The 20,248-nt window shown below is 51.4% G+C and overlaps 1 protein-coding gene across 12 annotated transcripts in view; it reads left to right on the top strand.

Moving 5' to 3' along the window:
* ANKS1A (ankyrin repeat and sterile alpha motif domain containing 1A) overlaps positions 1-20,248 on the top strand; it is a 107,192-nt gene that overhangs the window by 50,286 nt on the left and 36,658 nt on the right. For 7 of the 12 annotated variants that reach the window (XM_083812346.1, XM_083812348.1, XM_083812344.1 and 4 more), the window contains 3 exons: positions 513-1,090; positions 14,815-14,865; positions 18,411-18,477. In XM_083812346.1, coding sequence (XP_083668472.1) covers positions 513-1,090; positions 14,815-14,865; positions 18,411-18,477 — 696 coding nt within the window. The remainder of the gene's footprint in view (positions 1-512; positions 1,091-14,814; positions 14,866-18,410; positions 18,478-20,248) is intronic. The other 5 variants (XM_083812345.1, XM_083812341.1, XM_083812340.1 and 2 more) reach the window with 2 other exon arrangements.

Raw genomic sequence — 20,248 nt, 5'->3', positions numbered from 1 at the left:
GAGGTTAAACTCGGAAACCACTAGGGAGGAAAGCAATGTTTTTTCTTTGGGGAGCGGATTTTGGAACTCGCAGGTTGATTGCAGTCCAGAAGTTTTTCCCACCCTGCAGCTCGTGCCAAGAGCAGGGAGCGCTGCTCTAAATAACACTTCGGCCTTTATGGAAATGCATCAGATGTTCCAGGAGCCTCTGTCCCTGCTTCTCCTACCTCACTTGCTCTCTGCAGGATATAGTTAGCACTTCTCTTAGCCTTATATAGCAAGGACTGATAGTTAGTGTTAACAGGAATAAAACAACAAGGAGAGCTGCCAGATTGCATAAATCAGGCCAGTGTTTGGAATTTCGTAAATGCCATGACTTTGGGTACAAGTTGAGCACGCGGAACAATACGGAACTGTTCTCTCTTTATCTCTCCCTCCCTCACCGAGGGAGGGCAGGGGGAGAGCTGGAATTTTGCTGCTTCTTCTACGGTTTTTAACTTTTTTTTTCTTCTTCTGTTTTCATCCCCTTGAAGACCACAGGAGGAGCAGCGGCAGCCGCAGCCAAGACTCTGCAGACGGCCAGGACATCCAGGTTCCAGAGCAGTTTTCAGGGTTGCTCCACGGCTCTTCCCCCATCTGTGAAATAAGTGAGGATCCTTTCAGGCTCGTTTCCTCCGCAGAGAAAGGAGGCACGGAAGCTACAAGCCACCCACCTGCTATGCAGCTGGAGGATGCTGCCTTACCTGCCTCTGGATCAGTACGGACCGGCTCTCCAGACCAAAACCAGAAAGCAGTCTATGCAACCGTCCAGCACACGCACGCCAACCGGGCGGATCCTGAAACTGTAGTCACGCCCCATGTGCTCCAGCACCCCGGCGGTGCCGAGGACGAGGGGGACAGAGGTGGCGCTGTGGGCAGAGCCCACCCGGGGAGCAAGCCCAAAGCCGAGCTCAAACTCAGCCGCAGCTTGTCCAAATCGGACTCCGATCTTCTGACCTGCTCTCCGACGGAGGACGATGCCATGGGGAGCCGGAGCGAATCGCTCTCGAACTGCAGCACCGGGAAGAAGAGGCTGGAGAAGTCCCCGTCCTTTGCTTCGGAGTGGGACGAGGTAAGGCTGAGCTTGCTGAGGAGCTCCCGTGCCAGGGGTGAGTCTGTAGGCACGAGGTCCTCTGCTGCGTTGGCCTTTGGAGGGGGTCCTGGGTGGTTTTCAGTGCTTCTGCTAGCTCTCACATCTCATCAGCAGGCAACTGCTGAGTTGTGCTTAAAAGATAAGGTTAACTGGAGTGGGGGAGAGCTGCAAGAAGTGGGGGGCTTCTCAAAAAGTGGGGGGCTTCTCCAAGCTTGTTGTTATAAGTTACTTAAATGCAGGGCTTGGTTTCTCATAAGCCAGCCAAGCGTTACCTCCCCAAAATGAGGGAGAGCTGGTAAGTGATCCTCATGTCTTCACACAGACCTCTTCCTGATCCTTCCCCTGTAGGCGCCCAGCACTTAGAGCAGAGGCTTTGTTTCTGGGTCCCAGCTGCTGGGGGGTTCTCCAGCAGCGTCCTGGGTTCACAGAGACGGAAAGAAGAGAGTAATTAAGCTGTTCTGTGTATTTAATAGCCCCCGCTTCCCTCTTCCCATATTTATTTCAGAGGCTTGTTAGTCACTTTATTGTACTACAGGAGGCCCGTGGATAGTTAAATATTTCATGCTCAGAAAGTTGGCCCTAGTGAGCCACTCGGGCGAGATTAAGTGTCCCTCTGAAACCCAGCACCGCAGCATTACTGAAACATTCTTTGGAGATGATTCTCTGCTGGTAGAGCAGCGGCGCTGCAGAAGAGATAAGCTCAGATGAACCACTCTTTGTACACTGAAAGGAAATAAAAAACCCCTGGCGTGTGCTGGGGGTGAGGGGTTGTGTGTGCTGGCTGTGTAAACTCGTGGCAGTCGGGAACTGCTGCCTCGTGGGATGGTTGTGCCCCCTGCTTGCCTGTCCGCTCACCGACTGAGGCTCAGCTGCCTCTCTTATCCCTCCTCAGAGATAAAATCACCTCTGCTGAAGGTATTGAAAGGTGCTGAAAGCGAAGAGGGAATGCCTCCTCGACGTGAGCCCATCCTTCAGTCATACGCCTGCTCCCTCATGCTCCCACCATGTTTCAGGGCTGCCAAATATCGGTTTTCTTCTGGAGGTGCTCTGGTTGCAGAGGCGTTGCTGTTCAGTACCTGGGCTGGTCGTACGGCAGCTGTTAGTGAAAGATTACGTAGCAGAAAGCACGTTTGAAAGGCCCAGATAGCTTTCCCCGTGCTTTTCGTGCCTAAGTGAACTGTTTACAGCAAACGCTGAAAGGGAAAGGAGCCTTGGGCTCTGCAGGGCTGCACAACTTTACTAGTAGCAGAGGTCAAGCCTTCGTGTGCCTGTGCTTCCGCTGCTGGGAGAAAGCAACCTGCAGGTCTCCTTCCCTGGCTGTAAACAAAAAGCATCGCTTCCACCCTGTGTCAGCCTAACAAGCCTCCAGAGGGAAATCGGCTTCCCCTTCACCTCACGTTTAGGTGAGGAAATCATAGAAAGAATGTGAAAAATTCCCGTCCGTCTACAATGGAGCAGGTCGAGTGTAGAAAAAGATTGGGGTTATCAAAACCTGATGGCTTGGCGTGCTTTCGCAGTCTCTGACACGATTAATTTAAACACCTTGTGGAATTGCTTTCATCTTGTAGTAGTACCCTACATCATCTTGTAGTAGTACCCTACATCATCTTGTAGTAGTACAAGTACTACTACTTGTAGTACAAGATGATGTAGGGTACAAGACTCCTGCCTCAGTTTCCCATCTATGAGATAGCAACAGCTTCTGCAGGATGTTCAGGTTCCTGCTGAAAAACCCCGTGTGAAGTTGACCATTCCCACAAGAAGAGGGACAAGCCACCAGCTGGGGGTTCGTTGCCTTTAGCTTGATTTGCTCTTTAACATCTCGGGACTCTGTACCGGGGTATTTCGGGCCTCACTCTGGCTCCTGGAGCACACGCAAGGGTTGCGCTCTTTGAAACCGTCGGCAGGAGGGGCACCTTTGTGGGGCAGAGCATTTTTCTGTAGAAGCAGCGTAAAAGGGAGCTGCTGCTGGGTGCTAGCTCATATGGCCAGGCAATTCTTGCTCTGAAATATTGTGAGGCAGGCTTCTGTGGAGGCTGGTAAGAAACAGCAAAGATGCACCTGCAGGGAACATTTGGGGTTTTTTTTGCAGCGATTTGTATGTGCAGAGAGGGGCTGATCCGGCTGGTCATAATGGCAACAATGAGACTGAAACATAAAAGTAGTGCTGCTGTTAGAGGCTTAATTAGTTCTCTGAATGGGATAATGCAGCTGGGCTGAATTAAATGCGACTTGCAGCCTCCGAATTTACCAGGCTAATACAAAACCTTGTTGAGCCACCCCTGTTAGCGATGCTTTGGCTCTTCCTCTGTGTCAAGGAGAAACAATGGCAGATTTATATGCATTATTCCGTTAATTTTAATGGTCTTTATGCAGGCAGCTGAGGAAGAAAGCGATCCACACGCAGCTCTGCGACACGCGGCCGTAGCAAACAAGCGAGGGATTTCTCCCACTGGCCTTGCCAGCAGGAGGAGTGTCTGTTCGGGGCGCTGGGGGCGCGGGGAGGGACCTGTTCGTGCCCACAGACAGATGGGATCTGCGGCAGAGGCCAAGCTAGCGCTGCTCTGGGCCTTGGGTGGCTGTGCTCAGCTAGCCTGGCCGGCCGGAGGCAGCAGGGAAATCTGCTGCTTGGACGAGAGGGGTCACGTCCCTCCCCAGCAGAGTGCTGCGAATGCCCTTTGTTGGAAGTGGAAGGTGGCGCCGGCTCCGCCAGAAGGGTGGGATGGGGAAGAAATGATTCACTTGGCAAGGCTCGGCCCCGCTCCCAGATGCAGGGAAGAGCGGCTCCCCTGCTCCCAGCGCCTGGCCCGAACCACCGCTCGCGCTGACAGCGGAGCTCTGTGCTGCGGAGGAGCCTGCTCAGCGCCTTCCCGTCCCATGGAGCACGAACCCGCCGTGTCCCCAGCTGCTGGCAGACGTGAACTCTGCGAGCAAGCCAGGGAAATGACTAAAGCATGCAGCAACGCATTGCCCGGGGAGCTGGGGGCGAGGACCCAAAGTGCTCCGTGCTCCGCTTGGGAAGCAAGGTGAAAGGAAGGCGTGAGGAGGCAGTGCCGCTGGTTCGCATAAATATTTGAGTCCTCCCAAGCTCAGCTGAGGGCTGAGATGATCAATTTGTTTTTCATAATCAGCTCATAAATATTTTGCAGCTGTGAGATGAGCACGCAGCCGTCGCGGCTCACGATGAGTTTTGCATAGGAGAATCAACTCTGTGTGTGTTCCTGCAGGAGGAGGGGGCTCTCGGCACCCGGCCCCGCTGCCAGCCCGCTTCCTGGGGCGGATTAACTCACGTCTGCGCTGCCTTCCTCCTCCACGGAGCAGCTCCAGCTCTGTCCAACTACCCAGGTCCATGTGCAAGCAGGTGTAGGTGGGCAAACCTTGCAGGGATCAATCCCAGGAGGGGCTGAACTGAGCTCCCTCTCAGCTGGCTCAGGTCTCTGGATGGAAGGCAACGTGTAGCCCTTGAATACGACCAGTCAGCTGTTTATCGAAGGCTAGAGGATATACGACATCTTTGCTTTGTCCTGAGCCCATGCTATCTGATCACTTTTGGGTGGGTTTAGGTGTTAAATGATTCCTTCTCCCCCTGCCCCAGCTTCCAGCACAGTTTTTTTTTCTGGGCCCTTTTCTCCCTCTGACACATCAGCCTGTCAGTGCTGAAGGAGGGAGCCTGACCAAGCTGAAGTCGAACTTCATCACCATCACTCACCAAGCTGCTGCAGCTCCTCGGGGGAAGCAGCTTCCTGACAGCGAGAGCGATCAAGTCTGGGAAGGGATCGAGGGATCTCGCGGGGGGCCGAGGGCTGGGCTGCAGGAGGCCTCGTGCCGCAGTCCTCTGGAAACAAAAGCAGGGGCTTTGACAAACGCTTTCCATCCCCTGTGCTGCTGTCAGGCTGATAAAAGCGGTGTTTCGAGTGTTTGGGAGATGTGTCCTGCTCAGCTTCGGTCCTTCCTTGGCTTCGGCAAAACCCCAAAATGTTGGCGAGTGGCTTGGCCTCAGGAATGTAGATGCAGCGCCTTTGGTAGCAGGTCTCCGATGTGCTACTGCAGCGATCCCCGCTGTTTCACTGCTGTGCACGTTCGTGCCCCAAAAACAAAAGCCCGTGGCGTCCCTGGCGGCCTCTGTGTCCGATGCTTGACACAGCGCAAGGCCCTTGTCTGGACGAGCAGAAACGAGCCAAAGTCGTGGAGATCTCCCAGGTTCGTGTCAAGCTGTCACACAGGTCAACATCAGTTAACATCTAGGGTGTTACAAAATGAGGATTTTAGGCCTTTTTTTAAACAGAAAACCTGGTTTTAGTGGGCAGGCCTCTAGCTGTATGAAGCTGGTGCTGGGAAGGCTGCTTCCTCCTGTGAAGGGTCCCAGACCCCTGCCAAGGCCTGGGATTTGCTCTCTGGGGATTGTGAGCCAGCCTCTGCTGGGCCTTGGGAGTTTTTAGAGGGCCGTGGTGTGGCTTTTTGTGACACAGGCAGGGTCCGGGAGGTGCAGCTGGGTGACCTGGTGTCAGCAGCCCTGATGCGCTTCCATGCTTTGAGCTGAAAGGCCTGGCGCCGAGGCCTGGCCCGGTAAGAAAAATGGTCTCTGAAGTGTCTGGGGGCAAAGAGTGAGGCACGCTCCTGAGAATCAGCTGCAGACCTGGCTCCTGACACCCCTTAATTCTCCTCTTCCAGCTGTCTGCTATCAAGTGAGTGGCACCAAAGTTGAATTTGTAACGAAAGGCTCAAAGGTTCCGGCTTCCCAAAATGAGGTGGCTGCCGCGGCTGCTGTCTCGAGCTCTTTTAGGGAGAGATTAAACCCGCTTCAAAAGAAACTTTGGGAACTGAATAAAACATGCATTTTATTTTAGCTTCCTTTAGAAAGAGGAAACGCAGTCCACCACTTTGATGCGTTTTTTCCCCAAGTGAATTAGCTGATGAATTAATGAATATTCCGTCTAATTACGGCGCCGGACAGCCATCATCTCCTACAAGCGATTGCCTCCCAGCTCCACGTTTGGCTGTCAGCTCAGCGAGGTTTCTTTTTCCGTTTGCAGTAGGTCTGGGTGTGTTGGTACGTTGTAGGTATGTTGTAGGGGTGGTGTCGCAGCAGTTGCTGATCCATTTTGGGGGGTCTTAATGTCACGGGAGCAAACCACACACGCGTAGTGCCTTCCAGCCCAGGTTTTGAAGAGCTGGGGAGCAAGTTAGAGGTTGTCGCAGCTAGTGGGGTGGCTTTAAATACTCCAGCTCCATTAACCTTGTCAGGCTGCTCGGGTATTTAAGGGCCTGGTGGAATTAATGCCTCAGCTACGCTCTTCCTGCTGAGGATTAAGAACATTTGCATTGAAATGTGAAACTTTCAGGAAAGCTCTTGATGCAAAACCTGCCACTGCCTTAAAGCCGCGCTCAGAAGCTGAAATTCAGAGCTGCGAGCTGGTGTTGAAAGAAAAATGCAAATATTCCCCTTGCTGTTCGGGGGGGAGAGCTGCTATTTTTGGGCCTGGTGAAATTGCATCCTGTAAAAGCTCAGTGTTTCTTGTTCTGACAAGCTCACGCGGCTTACCTGCTGGGTAGCGGCTCCCAGATGGCCCAGTGCTGTAGACCCAAATCCCGGTGTTTCAGGTGAGAAATGCAGTTGAGAAAACAATATGTTCAGCATCTCCGCGCTCCTACCGCCTGCAGCACACAAGCTGTCCTGCCTGGGCCAAGGACAGCCCTGCCTTGCAGGCTGCGAGGCTCCTTTAGTCCTTGCCATCAGCTGATGCTTCCTAAACATTTGTGCTTCGTTCTTTTAATTCTGGTGTTTAAATCTGAAGGCTTCGTTTTGCCCTGATTATGAGGTTGGGGACCGGGTCTGTTCTCCAGCTGCGGGTGCTCGGCATGCTTTGCAGCCCATGTCCCTTGCCTCGAGCTGGCCCTTATTTCCAAGTACTCATTCCAGTTTGCCCTTTGCCCATTTCGAAATGTTTTATAACTTGTTGGTTAGGGGAAAACAAGTAATGTGGTCAGTATTCTTATCCCGATTTCTGCTCTTCTAAACAAATGTGTCCTTCAGGCTCTTAATTGACTTAATTAGTGGGCTGATTCTTCTATTATCTCCAGATCCCAACGTTTCCTCTTGCTTTTCCTGTGCTAAGGTCAGGAATTCTTACATCATCCTCGATGTTAAATCCTTCTTTTCCCTTTGCCCCCAATGGCAAGATTTCCTTCGTCCTGATTAACGTTGATGTGAAAGCTTTTGTGTTCTCACAGTTCAGGTTTGCTTTATTGACTGCAGGCGCTGAAGCTGTAAACCAAGACTGAGCCGAGCCAAACGCAGACAACTTATCAGCTTTGTAGGCAGGAGTGTTTGGACTTCTGGTCTGGAAGGTGAATGTAAAGAACAAGTATACCTTATTCCTGGAGTCAGCAGCAAGGTTTAGACATAACAATAATATTATTTGCCAGCTCTTTGAATCGTATCAATTCATCTGGAACTAGACAGGTAGCTGGGGCAGCTCTTCCTCGGGCAGCTTTCAAAATCCAGTGCGATTTTGCAGCTCAGCACTTACCCTGGGCATGGAAGAAGCCTTCTATCCAGGCGTTCGTAAGGATTTGTGGAAATGCCCTCAATCCAGATGTAAACGCACAATGACTTTTGTCCTCTTATTTATAGACCGCCAATTACAGGCTGAACGTGTCCAAATTAGCGTGCATCTAGAATAACATAATTTCTGTCCGCTATTGCTGTTTGTTAACTTTTGCTGTGTATTAACCCAATATTTGTGAATCGGAAGCTTCTGATTCATTTATGTAAGTTACTCATGCTCTAACGGATATCTTGGTTATGTAAAGATCCAGTGATCGTTAGTGGTTTCAAGACTTTTTTTGGACCAGAAATGTCCAGCCAGTGTCCTTACTAAATTCAGCCTTTCATTATATTCTCTTCTATTTTACGTCACGTCTTCAAGCACTTCAGAAGTTTTATTTTTAAAATTGTGTGTGTATATATATATAATATATAGCCTTTCTGAAGCCTCCAAAGCAGGTCTAACACGCTGTGTTGCATTCTGCACGCTGGAGAAAACCTTTGCTCCAAGAGCCTAACGAATTGTTTTTACCTTTGTGTCTTGGGATGAGCGAGTACGAAAACGTAGCTGTGGAGAGTCTGAATTGCTTCGATATTGTTAAGGGGATTTTGCCTTTCTTGTTGCGAGTTCAACATAACTCGCATCCAGCCATTTCACTCCTCTGAGCAGATGCGTTGTCTCATTTGGCCAGCTTTTTTGTCATATTAACATCTAATTTAACTGTGTATATTTAACAAAAAAAAATATTTAGGTGGTTCTGAAACTGCGGATCCATGATACGCTGGTTGTGAAGTGCAAATTTATATTATGAATTCCTTTTATTTTGGTATGTGTTTGGTTTTGCACAAATCTCTAAATTACATATCTATAGACTGGAGCAGAGTGGTAAGAAACAAGTCCCTGATCTAGGTCCAAATGAGTCTCTGTGACTGTAACTGAGCTAGAAAATGTGTGCGTTATCACTAACGAGCAGTCGCAGCGCCGCTTGCAGTGAACACCAAACTCAGCGAGTCCTCGCGCTACGTGCGGAAGACGTATGCTGCTGGAGCAGGATAAAACGCGGGAATCCTGAAGTTTGTTGGGCGTTGAAACGTGCCTCCAACAACGGACTCGCTTTTGGAATCCAGGTTTGAGTTAGTGAAGGCAGCGTTAGATTTTCCAGGCCTTTGACATTCGTTCTGCTGACTTCCTAACCGCTGGTACACGCAGAGTGTACCGAGTGGTGAAACGAGGCTGCTGCTCTACGGGCTGCCGATGTGGAGAACGTAAGAACATAAGCCGCAGCATCGTAAACCACATCAGAAAAGTGGTTTATGTGCTGTCACCGCTCTGGAAGTGAGATTTGTGGCCCGGATCCAAATTCCCAAGGACTGCCTTTGCAGTAAGGAGCCAGCAGGTGTTGTCCCCAATCCTCCTCCTGCTCTTTGTGCTTGCACCCCTGTCCCTTTCAGAGACGCGTGGGGTGCCATCCGGCCATCCCTCTGCTCCACCAGCGTATCCCAGCTGGGTCTGAGCAGCCTTGCTTCTGCACTCAGGGCTGAAATATCAGTTAATGATATCAGTTCTCCATTAACCGGAGACTTCTCTGGGGAGAACGCCTTAGATCATTTGTCTTCTGCATCAGCAGGACAAACAGCGGAGCAGGCAGGACCTAACTGCGTGTTAGAGCAGCACCTGTTATATTGTCTCCCAGATCAAAGTCTGCACGCAGGATCTTTTTGGCCTGCCTGCGAGTGCCCTAATCACAGTGGCATTTCGAGCCTGTGGTGTGTCGGCTTTTCACAAATCTGCGTTTCTGTCTGTTGGGTTTGACCCCTCTATTGTTATCCGTGCTATTGTCACGTCAGGCTGCAATTATTGTGGATCTGCAAAATGTTTGGAGGCTGCAGCGAGCTCAGCACATGGTGCTGGGCACTCGCTGTGCCTCGCTTCACCGAGCCGCAGGCTGGAGGAGCGGCGAGAGCTTAGAGATGCAGCTAACGAAGGCGAAGAAGCACGTCATGTGTAGTGGGCTTCACGTCGGTGTCGCTGCTGGGGAAGGCTGGCTGCGCACCTTTTCACCATGTGTTTCCTCAACTCAAAATGAGAAGCAGGAGGAGCCGGGCCGGGGCGATTACCGCTGCTCCCAGAAGCCTGGAAAAGACAAAAGCGTCGGCAAAGAGATGCTGCTGCCATTTGGGGGATTTGTGGTGTAAATGAAGTGGGTATTAATTTTGGGAAGCTCACCAAGGCTACTTAGAGCTGGTTTTTCGTTCTGCTTGTCCCTCGTGCTCCGGGTGCTGGTGTTCAGCACCGCTGTGCGACTGCTGCTGGACTCATTTGCTCCATCCTGACCTCCTCCATCCCCTCCGGATCACCCGCTGAATCTCCTGAGAGATGATTTCACAAGTCAGCAATTAAAAAAGAAAGTCTGAGATCTCCATTAAAGAGCTCTGCTTTCTTTTTTTTGCTCCCAGCAACCCCAAAACAACGTGCCCTTGTTTACTGGCAAACCCCTAGGACGCTCGGAGGCATCCAGCAGGGCCTCGTGTTCAGCTGGAGCCACCCCGTGAGTGCCTGGCACACGCTGCCAGCCGTGCTGAGATAGCCGGGAGCTGGGCTTTGTGTGCAGGCCGGATCGCCTCCTTTCAGCCAGCCGCACAGCTTGGGGTTAATCTTAATTTCATTGTATTTCAGCTTTGCTACAGTATTGGTACAAAGCAGAAGCATGGGGTGAAGATGTTAAGTGCCTCCCCAGCATAGCCCATGGACCTAACAAATCCTTATTTTTTCTCCCCTGTTTTTTATAGCAAATCCATTAGGCTGTAGCGAGGCCGATCGCTTTGTAATTGGGGGTGTGTTTGTTGTACTCAGAGGGGTTTTTTAACTGTAGAAGCAGCCTGTCTGGTTTTTATAATCTTAAACCCAATATGCCCCATCCGTCAGGTGTAGAAGCTTAGAAATAATGAAGTCTTAACCCCTGACACTTGCTCGGAATTGCAGAAATTTAAAATACTGATAACCCTTAAACCCAGCTTTGAGTAGCTTTCAAGAATAAAACACGCTGCTGGTGCTGCTGTCTGGTCTGCTGAGTTTTAGCCCTAGGTGAATTTGTACAATAGGTTACGAACCCCTTAATAATAAGGATTTATAATGGGAATCCTGATATATTCTTAATTATTCTTATGCTGTAGGGTGTCATTATAACGCACTAATACCGTACACGTGGTAGATAGTGGGCCATTTATTTCTGCGTGTTTTTATTTAATTATAGACCTTTATCTGAATAACTCTGTTGCTCCGTGTTCCTATTTCTTTGCCATTTGTGCAGGCATGCTGTAGCTTATCTTCCTCGTGACCAGGCTTCTGGGCTGGTGGCTTTAAGCTGCCAGTTTGGGAAGGAGCCCCAGAGGAAGCAGAAGGTCTTGACCCCACACAGGGTTTTCCCTTTTTGATGTGCAGAGCTCAGAAAGAGTGGGGCAATGGTGTGTGTGTGTGGTACCAGAAATCACATCCCATAAGGGAAGGGAAGGCCAGGGAGCACCAGGCAGAGTTTTTGAGGACAAACCCTGATGCACTGTGATGGCACAGCGGGCGGTGCCCCTGTTTTGCCCAGGTAGGGATGCTGCTGTCACCCTCGGGTGAGCTGCTGAAAGCTCTTCAAGGAGGACAAAGTAATTTTCTGGAGTTACGTGTGTGTGTTATGTAGGTGTGCGTGTAAAGACATACCCCCAGGTACGAATCATGTTCTGTTTGGTGTAACACGTTCCCTGTTCGGGCGGCACCGGGGATCCTGCAGCAGCAGGAGAGGAAGGCGGTCTGTTCCGTCTCCTTCCCTCCGTACCTGATTTAAACCTGATTTAACAAGCCTGAGGTTGTTACCGCGATTTCAAGGGAAAGCACTTCATTGGAGCTCTTCTCCAGTGCCCCCGAGTTAACTCTAAACGCTGTGTTTTTTCCAGGGTGAAAGCATCAAAAGGGCTCTCCGTTGTGTCCTGAGGCATAAGTGGATTTTAACGGTGATATTTGGCTCCTGAAACACACGCTCCCTGCAAAGGAGTGTGAGGAAGGTGTTGGAAAGCGCTGCGTGGAGAGCTTGGCTGCCATCACCTGCTTTGTCTTAAGCACGCTTCCAGCTAACGTCCCCAAACCTCCCCTTCGGCTTGGCCTTCCTAATCCTGACCTCAGGAAGCCTACAGACTTTAAACGTGGCTGTTTGTGGGGCTCGGAGCCCGGCGTGGAGCTTGGTTTGGGATGGAGGCGCGGGGTTTTCACCTGCGGAGCAGCACCTGGAGGCTTTGACCCCCCTCCGAGGGGATGGAGGGAGGGGGGGGCTCTGCTCGTACAGGGCAGCAGAGCTGGGCTCTCGGCACTGTCTGCTTATCCAGATGCTGCCGTGCCTACACGTCTTATTTTTTTCTTCTCCCAGGACAACCTTGACGTGTCCTTGGGAATCAGCGATGCTCTGTGCAGAGACCGAGCACACAACTCCTACATTTATAGTGATGGTAAATCCCAGGGCTTTTCTGCTGGAGGTTTGGTTTTTTTCCCTAGCCCCTTCCAGAAAGCTCCACTGGCATAAAGATGCCCCAAACTGGGGCGAGTGCCATCCTAACGGAGCGCTGCTCGATTTTGTGCTTTCTGAACGAAGCTTCCTTTCCCTGCATGCAAATGAGTGCATGCAGACGGCTCGTGCTGCGTGAAGCTGGCTTTGCTTTCGGTGATAAAAGACCCCGGGACTCGTTAATCGTCCTCTGTCTCTCTCAATGGGCTCGCTGGTTCCAAACTTCAGCGCTGGCTCCGTGAAAGAAAATACGGAGAGATTAGCATGGACCCCACGGCTTCGCGTCCGTCAAGGGCAGGGGAGCGGAGATGAAGCGTGTCGGGGCTGGCTGCGGAGCCGTGCCTCCGGGGGCCGCGTGTGCCAGCCCCTCACGCCGCCTCTCCTGGGAGAAGGAGCCCCAAAAGCTCTCGGTGCCAGGCCTTTGGCACTGCCGGCATCGTACAGGATGGGGCTGCCCACCTGCAGGAGCCTGTTCCCCTCCAGGGCTGCCCGACAGCCCCTGCGGGGTGCGTTCAGACGGGAGGCGATATTTGGGGTTGGCATTTTGGGGTCTTGCATCAAAAGCCATCCCACGTCTGCCTCCAGCGCGGTGGGGTGGGGAGTTGCCTTGCAGGGCTTGTGTCAAAATGTCCTCTGCCTTGCCGGGAGAGCAAACCAGCATGCAGCTTGGCTCTTAGCGGGCTCCTACAAACAAATGCCTTTTTCCTCCATTAATCAGAACTCGGTTGCTCGGGATGGTTTGTTTGAAGATAAAGTTCTGTTTGGGAGTAAATTGCCAGTTGCTATGTTTTCGTGGCTGCCTGCCTGCCTGCCTGAAGAGCTCACCACTTCCCCAGCCCCAGGATGACTCTGGGCCGCACCCAGCTCCTTTTTTTTGGGGGGTATTTTTATTTTTCAGCAAAACTTAGGCAAATGCGAAAGTAACTCGGTGAGCTTCGGTGCTGGTAACCGCTCTGCAACTCCTTCCTCTGCACCCCTTGATTTGGGGCTTGCTGGAGGACTCCCTCATTTTTGCAGCCTTTCTCCCAAAGGATTTCAGCTTTGCAATATTTTTGCTTCCTTTTGTTGAAGGGTTTCTGCTCCCGGTCAAAATACCTTTTTAGCATGGATCCAGCTGCACCTCTCTTGGAATAACAGCTAAGATTGTATGAATTTAGGATGCAAAAGGATGCAGTGGTTTTATTTCTGTGGATGTTTAAGAATGGAGGAAGAAAAAAACTATCCAACCTGTTCAGAGACGGATGTGTGGTGCTTCAGTGGAAAAAAGCAGGTTAAGCCAAAACAAATCGGAACTGAGTGTTCAGGCTCAAACTACGTCTGGGCTGCAGCGCTATATTTAAACACGGTATTTTTGTATTTTAATAATTAACCACTGGGAAAGAACAGCCTAAAAAAACGGTAGTATATGCTATTTTCAAGGTATCTTCTCTTCCATCCCCGTTTTAGTGCCACGGAGTGCAGCTGAGGACTGGTTGTGGAGGTCGGGGATGCTTTACAAGTCGGCTTTGGATTTGTGTCCCTCCCCTGCTCTCATCTCTTTGCAACCTCTTACCACCTAGGACAAACCGATCGGCCTCAAGCTGGTGTTTGGGCTGGCAGGTGACCCGGGAGAGTTGTTTTTCGTGGAGGGTGATGGGGGGAAGCAGGACTTCCCTGTGTGCTAATTGTGGCGTGGTTCTGGCTGCTGCCGGCTGGAGCCCGTCTTTAGCAAAGGATGAGCGTGAAAGGTAATCCTTCGGGTGATGGTTTCATTGCCATTCAGTTTTACGTAGCGCAAGGCAATCCCCTGCTTTTGAGGAAAAGCTCGTGGGTGTTTTGAGTGCCTCAGAAGCACCTGCAAGTCGTCACCGCCGTGCTTTGAGCGCGGAGCTGTCAGTGCTGGGGACCGAGCCCAGAAAGCGGCGCGGCCCTCTCCTCTCAGCGCGGGGCGGTGCGACCCAACCAAGTGAGCTTGGCCTGGCACCCGGCGGTAATCTGCGCTTTGAATCCAGCTATGGAAAAGACCTGCAAGCAAGGAAGGAAGCAAATTTGTCACGGTGTCAGACCGCGGCGACCTGCCCTGCTGCAGGGGAGTTCATCCGGGCTGCCCGCTCAGAGCAGGGCTCGATCTGGATTCGCGTTGTCCTCTTGTCTGCGGCGTTCGGGCACCTGTTCCCTGTGTGCATGGGAGAAAATTGTCCTTGGGAAGCTCCTGGCTGCGTTGGGAGGAAGCGGGAAGGTGGGGAGAGTCCTCCTGGCCTGCGCTGCCCTCCCTGGGGCCGGGGTGCTGCGGGCGCTCGCTCCCTGTGGCAAGCACACGGTGGGGCTGACCGTCCCTACAGTCAGGTTAAAGCTTTCTCTTGTCCTTCCTGTGCTGTGGAAGAGGAGAACGGCAGCTGGTAAGGGTGCAGGAGAGAATCCAAGGGTGGAGCGTGGTGGTGGAGGGAGGAATGCTGGCTCTCCTGCTGTAAATCCTGGGAAATAAAGGGGATTTCTTGGAATGAGCAGCTGATGGAGGGAGCTTAGCCGCCTCGCGCCAAAGAGCACCCAGCGATAGCTCTGACCGACGAGGGGCTGCGAACACGGGTGTGAAGCTGCCCCAAACGTGCTCTTGTGCTCTTTGCCTCCTCCAGCAGCGCCGGCAGCGGTCCCCGCACGTCTCCAGGGCTCGGCGGCAGCACAGCGTAAGAGACCTGCAAAGCGCTTTGCTTCTGTTGCTGGGAGACAGCCCGAGGGGGCCGGGGCTGCCTGAACAAATGCTCTTCTCCCTCCTCTCCTCCTTCCCTCCCCACCTATTTCTTCCCTCTTGGTGACTGGTAGGAGAGGCTTGGCTGGACCCGAGCGCTGCTTGCTCCAAATGATCCTCAGACCAAAGAACCTCCAGGGCTTCCAGAGCCACCGGAGTGAACGCCTTCCAGATAAAGATCCCAGACAGTAGGCACAAGAGTGGCTCCAGCTTGGAGTATGTATCTCGTAATGAAGTTAATTGACATAAATCTGCACGGCTTAATGTCCTCAAGCTCCTGGAGCTTGAACTGGATTGACCTTAAGACCCAAATTCGGCAGCGAGCCTTCGGGGTTGTGACGGCATCCCAGAAATCCTTATCCCAGAAGTCCTGCTGCAGCTCGGGCTCGGTGCTTGCCTATAAAGAACAAATAAAGGCATCATTACAAAAGCCCTTGGTCTTATTTGGAGACGAGGTTTGTTTTGCACCACCCCTGTATTTTCTTCTGGTATTGCCTGGCCATTACGGACCGTGGCCCATCAGGGCACCTTGAAGGCTTTGCTGGGGAGCATTTGCTGCTTTGTTGGGAGCAAAAGCAATGAAAGCAGGCGGTCCTTGCTGAAACGGTGGCTGGCAACAAATGTGCATTGAGGGATTCGGGTTACCTCTGGGTTTCAGTCCATAACCTTTGCAGAGAAACACGAGGCAGCTAACGATTTTCAGTTACCTGCCGCTGTCTGTCGAGCAGAAGCTGCTGCAGCCCTCGTGCTTCGTTCAGGCTGCATCGCAAAGAGAAATGGAGAAGTTCTTTAAAAGCTGAGCTCGTGGAGAGGAGCGGGGCTGGCGGAGTGAAGGTGACTGCCACGAATGCCTCTGAAGGATGAAAAGAGTTAAAAGGCTTAATTGTGGTAGGAGAAAAACTCCGCATCGCAGGGCAGACTTGAAATTCATTATTTTTTTTTTCCTCTTAACCAGTTCCAGTTTAGCTGACCCCACACTTCTGTTGTCGATACTGCAGAGTTGCTGATTTACGCAAGAGCCTTAGGTTAGCTGAAAAACAAGCGTGTTTTTTTTTTTCCTTGCCGTTCTCAAAGCTGTATTTCTGGGGCTTCCTTATTCAGCCACATTGAGTCTAAATAGCGAGATCAGATGACACGATGACTAGCCATGTAATTTTTATCCGAAGAAAGGGCTAGTGATGTGAGCAGTTGCAAAATGAACCACCCTGCCCGTGTTTGATTTTATGCTTGTCATTTAGGAGCTGCTTTTGTCCACTTGAGATGGGGGTATTTTTGCCTTGGCCTCATTCTTTTTAGTGCATCCTTTTAAACTCGAGCTTAAAATCCCATTTCTTGTACAAACAGCTTGCAATTTTTGATGAAAAAAGCTCTGAACGACTCGGCTTGTGTAAGTAAAAGCCTTCATGTTCCAGGCTCTCACATCAAATCTCCGTTGTCATTTTTACCCTCCTATGAAATGAGGGATCCGATCGCTCATCCTGCTGCTCTGTTGGTGGCTGCGTTAACCCTTGTGCCAGCGTTTGACGGCACCTGCCCTTTGTCCAGGACCAGCACCCAGAGCCCGGCATTGCTTGGGTGTTAGGCTCGGGCAGTTTTAGCAAAAGTCACGTTCAAGTTCTGGCTGCGTTCGGGGGCAGAAGACCAAAACCCACTTCTGCCCTGTGCTGACAGCAGGAGCCGCGCAACCAGCGACTTCAAAACCCTGCTTTTATCATTCTCGAGCGTGCCTCACTTCCCTATGTGTTCGAATTCTGATTTATTTTTTTTCAGGCTGGTCTTCAAAGCTCGCAGTAAACTGGCATTAACTCTATTTCAGGCCCAGCAGCAGTGCTTGCCCTCGTGCTTTTCTAGGGGCGGAGTATCCACGTCCTTTAATGACTCTTGCATGGATGGCGTGAATGCCTTCTCCCCGGTGAAACCGAACGTTACAGCCAACTGCCTCTGCTGCCTGCGAATGAGAAGGGCTTCACTGGAGATCTGCCTTGGCAGGAGGCTGAAAGCTGACTCTTTTCTTTCACCAAAACAAAAACCCCTAACCTTAATGGAGTTCAGCGTTGAGCTCCCATTGATTTTGACTGGAAGTCAGGCCCCCAGCTCCTCGAGGCGTTTCTAGGAGCTCTGCTCGCTGGCCGGGCGCTTTGGGGAGTTTGTGCAGCTGCACCAAGCAAAGCAGCGCGCCCGGGCTCCGGGGTTGTACAGGCAGCTGGGGGACGAGGTCCAGGAAAACTTGGACTTCCTCCCCCAGCCTGTCCTTAAAAGACCAGGGAGAAAAAGCTGTGTAAGAGTTCATTTGCTGTTTTTTTTTTTCCCCCTCCTCTGTTGCCAGTCTGTGCATCGGCTTTGCATTCAGCAGCAGCCACACTCAAGTGTCTCGCAGGAACGTTTTCTTGGCAGGTTTCTATTTGGGAATCTCACTGGGGGCTTTTTTCTTTTATTTTTTTTCCCCTTTTTGGTTATATATTGAAGCCTGGGGTAAGCAACCAGAGCTGAGCCTCTTGAGGGTCTTATTGCTGGCTGGAAAATAGCGGACTTTAATTGTATGGCACATTAAACTATTGAAAATCCTAAATTGACTTACTGAGCTGTAATTTATCGGGTCTTCCATCTTAGCGGAGTTAATCTAGTAATTGTCACCATCCCTTTTCCCTCTGCAGCACTACACGACAAAATCTCAGTTTACAAACTCTGCTCAACGATTGCTCTTCAAGTTTCTCTTGTTACTTAAGGAAACCTCTTGTAGCTGTATAAAAGTTGCAAATTTAAGTTTTTTTTTGTCGTTGCAAAAGCGATCGTTTACATCCAGCTCCAGAGCGGACTTGAAAAGGCGGCATCTCAGGCAATAAAGAGTTTGTACCATTTCGTAACTGTGTGAGGTTTGCCTTGACTGTGAACTGCTCAGCTCAGGGCATGGGACCGTCTTTAGCTCCCTCTCCTGGGCAGTTGGGGCATTTGCCCCCACGGTGCTTTTCCATCCTTGATTTATTTTCAAACTCTTTCTAAGCACCTCTGCTCTCGGCGATGCACACACACAGGGGTTTGGGGATCGTGGTGTTTTTAAAACCAAACAAGAAAACCAGGTGAAGCCCAGCTCGCTCTGCATGCAGTGAAGGCGTGAGCGACCCGCGTCTCTCCGGCTTGGCTGCTGGTGAAGGAGGGGCTGCGTGTTCGTGCAGGGTGCTGAGCGGTTTGGGGATCCCTTCCTTCTCCCAAAGTTTGTTATCCGAGGGATGGGTTTTGTGGAGCTGATTATTTTCAGGCTGTTGGAGGGAAGGCTCAGCAGAGTCCCGGCCTCTCTGCATCCCTTCTGAGTCATCCACCCGTAAGGAGACTTTTCCAGGCAAGGCGTTAAGGGCACCCTTTCTGGGTCAGAGGTACCTTAACGTCCCTTCCTGGATCTGTCCTGTGGCAGTGAAATCCTGGGGCTCCCTTTACCTTTTCCTGCGGCTCTGTCAGTAATGCAGCACGTGCTTGTTTTATTTTCAGATTGAGAAAATCATGAGTTCCATCGGCGAAGGCATTGACTTCTCCCAGGAGCAGCAGAGGATCTCAGGTAGCGTAACCCAGCTCGTGCGTGTGCGTGTGTCTGTGTGTCGCTGCACGGAGCCCTCCCCCCGGGGGCTGGCTCCTGCTTTAGCACCCAGAAGGGGGAAAGGAAGGGTCTGGCACAGACGAGCAGATCTCTTTTTCCCCGTATAACATTCAGCACCGCTACCAGCAAGCTGAATTCGATGCTCCCCTGGGTGGATTAATTTTTTATACCGTGGTTGTCCTTCCCACCGGGCTGGCTTTTGGGCTGGGTGAGGAGCATTACAGCTGGCACCCCCTGCCTGATGGGGAAGGGGGCCCCTGCTCACCTGCTCTTCGCTAATTCTCCCCATTTTCTGTATGTGTGTGTGCAGGGGGTCCTGTTTCTTGTTGGAAGTGGCTGTTTAAAATTTGGGGGCTTGGTATTACTGCTTAGGGTACGACACGTTTTGAGGTGGTGTTTTTGCATCTTTGAATAACTTGAAACAAAGATTATCGATGAGAATCGTGGAGCTTTCATCGGTGGCTTCCAACACCTGCAGGGCCTGCTTACAACCCTTCCCTCGAGGTGAGAGGTGCTGGCTGGTTGTGAGTGCTCTGGGACACGTCTTGTGCTCTCCTGCAGGAGTAAAATCAGCTCCAGTGGCTGGCTCATCGCCCCCCTCCCACAGCCCAGTAACCAGCGTGCTCTGATACTTCAGACTTCACCACTGGTGTTTGCTGGGTGCGGAGGAGGAAGGTGAAGATCAGGTTTTTCTGCACATGGGAAAAAAATTATTTTGCAGCTTAGCTGAAAGGTGGTGGAAGGACTCCAGCCAGTGTCCTAGGGATAGGAGGCTCTACTGGTCTCTGAGCTCCTACAATTGCTGTTGTTCTCAACGTAGCCTCTAAGAAAGTCAAACTAATTGCTTACGCTTCTCTCCTGCCTTTTAAAATACGTTTGTCTCAAGTTTTCTGTTCTTCTCTGGTGCATAACAACAAAACGTTCTGTAAGCAGTCAGTCTGAAACAGAGCTGCTGCGTGTTTGTCTTCCGGCTGGTCTCACGATCCCCACAACAATCTTGCTTTTGTTTCAAATGCATAATGCACCAGCAAGATGCTCTTTTCTCTGCCTCTTTTGGTTATGTCAGTGTGGATCTGTCCCTTCGGATATGAGCAGAACCTCCTCATAGCTATCCACACTCCCATATTTTGTTCCTTAAATCCTTTTGGTCCTGGGAGGCTGGGATGGGGATTTTGTATTTAGATTTGAAAAACGCGTAGTCGCTCTGATACAAGATCTGCAGCAGCTTTTAGGGTATTTCAGTGTCTCGGATGTGTGGTGTGGGTTGTTCTTAGTGTCCCAAACCACCTCCCAGGTGGAGGGGTTGTCTTCCCTTTCTTCAGGATGTTCCTTCCCTGTTGGGGCCAAATGAAAAGGAAAGGAGTGTTTCATCTTCCAGCACCCCACTGTATCCAAAGGAGTTCACCGGTCCAGGCTGTGTGTTTGCTCCTGGGCATGGCTGGAGGTAAAGCCGCTCCGCCAGCCCGCTTGGGGCCGTTTTCCCTGGGTAAGACGGCGGCTGGTGGGGAAGTGCAGGCTTGGAGGTGACATCGGTGTGCTCTGGGCAGGGCGAGGAGGCGTCCCTTGCCTTTGGGATGTCTCACTTGATGCTTTGGTCTCAAGCTTTTAGTGCCCCTTGGGTGGTTTTCTTCTCCTCCAGGTGGCTTTTAAATCCGTAGGGCTGCTCTGTCAGCGGCGTGGCGTGGCGTTTGGCCACGAGGTGCGGGTCTCCTGGCTTTTCAGCACTGTCACC

The sequence above is a fragment of the Anser anser genome (genome assembly GCF_964211835.1).
Source record: "Anser anser genome assembly, chromosome: 27".
NCBI classification, from domain to species: domain Eukaryota; kingdom Metazoa; phylum Chordata; class Aves; order Anseriformes; family Anatidae; genus Anser; species Anser anser.
The sequence above is the reverse complement of the archived record's forward strand: the minus strand, read 5'-3'. Positions and strand labels throughout refer to the sequence as shown.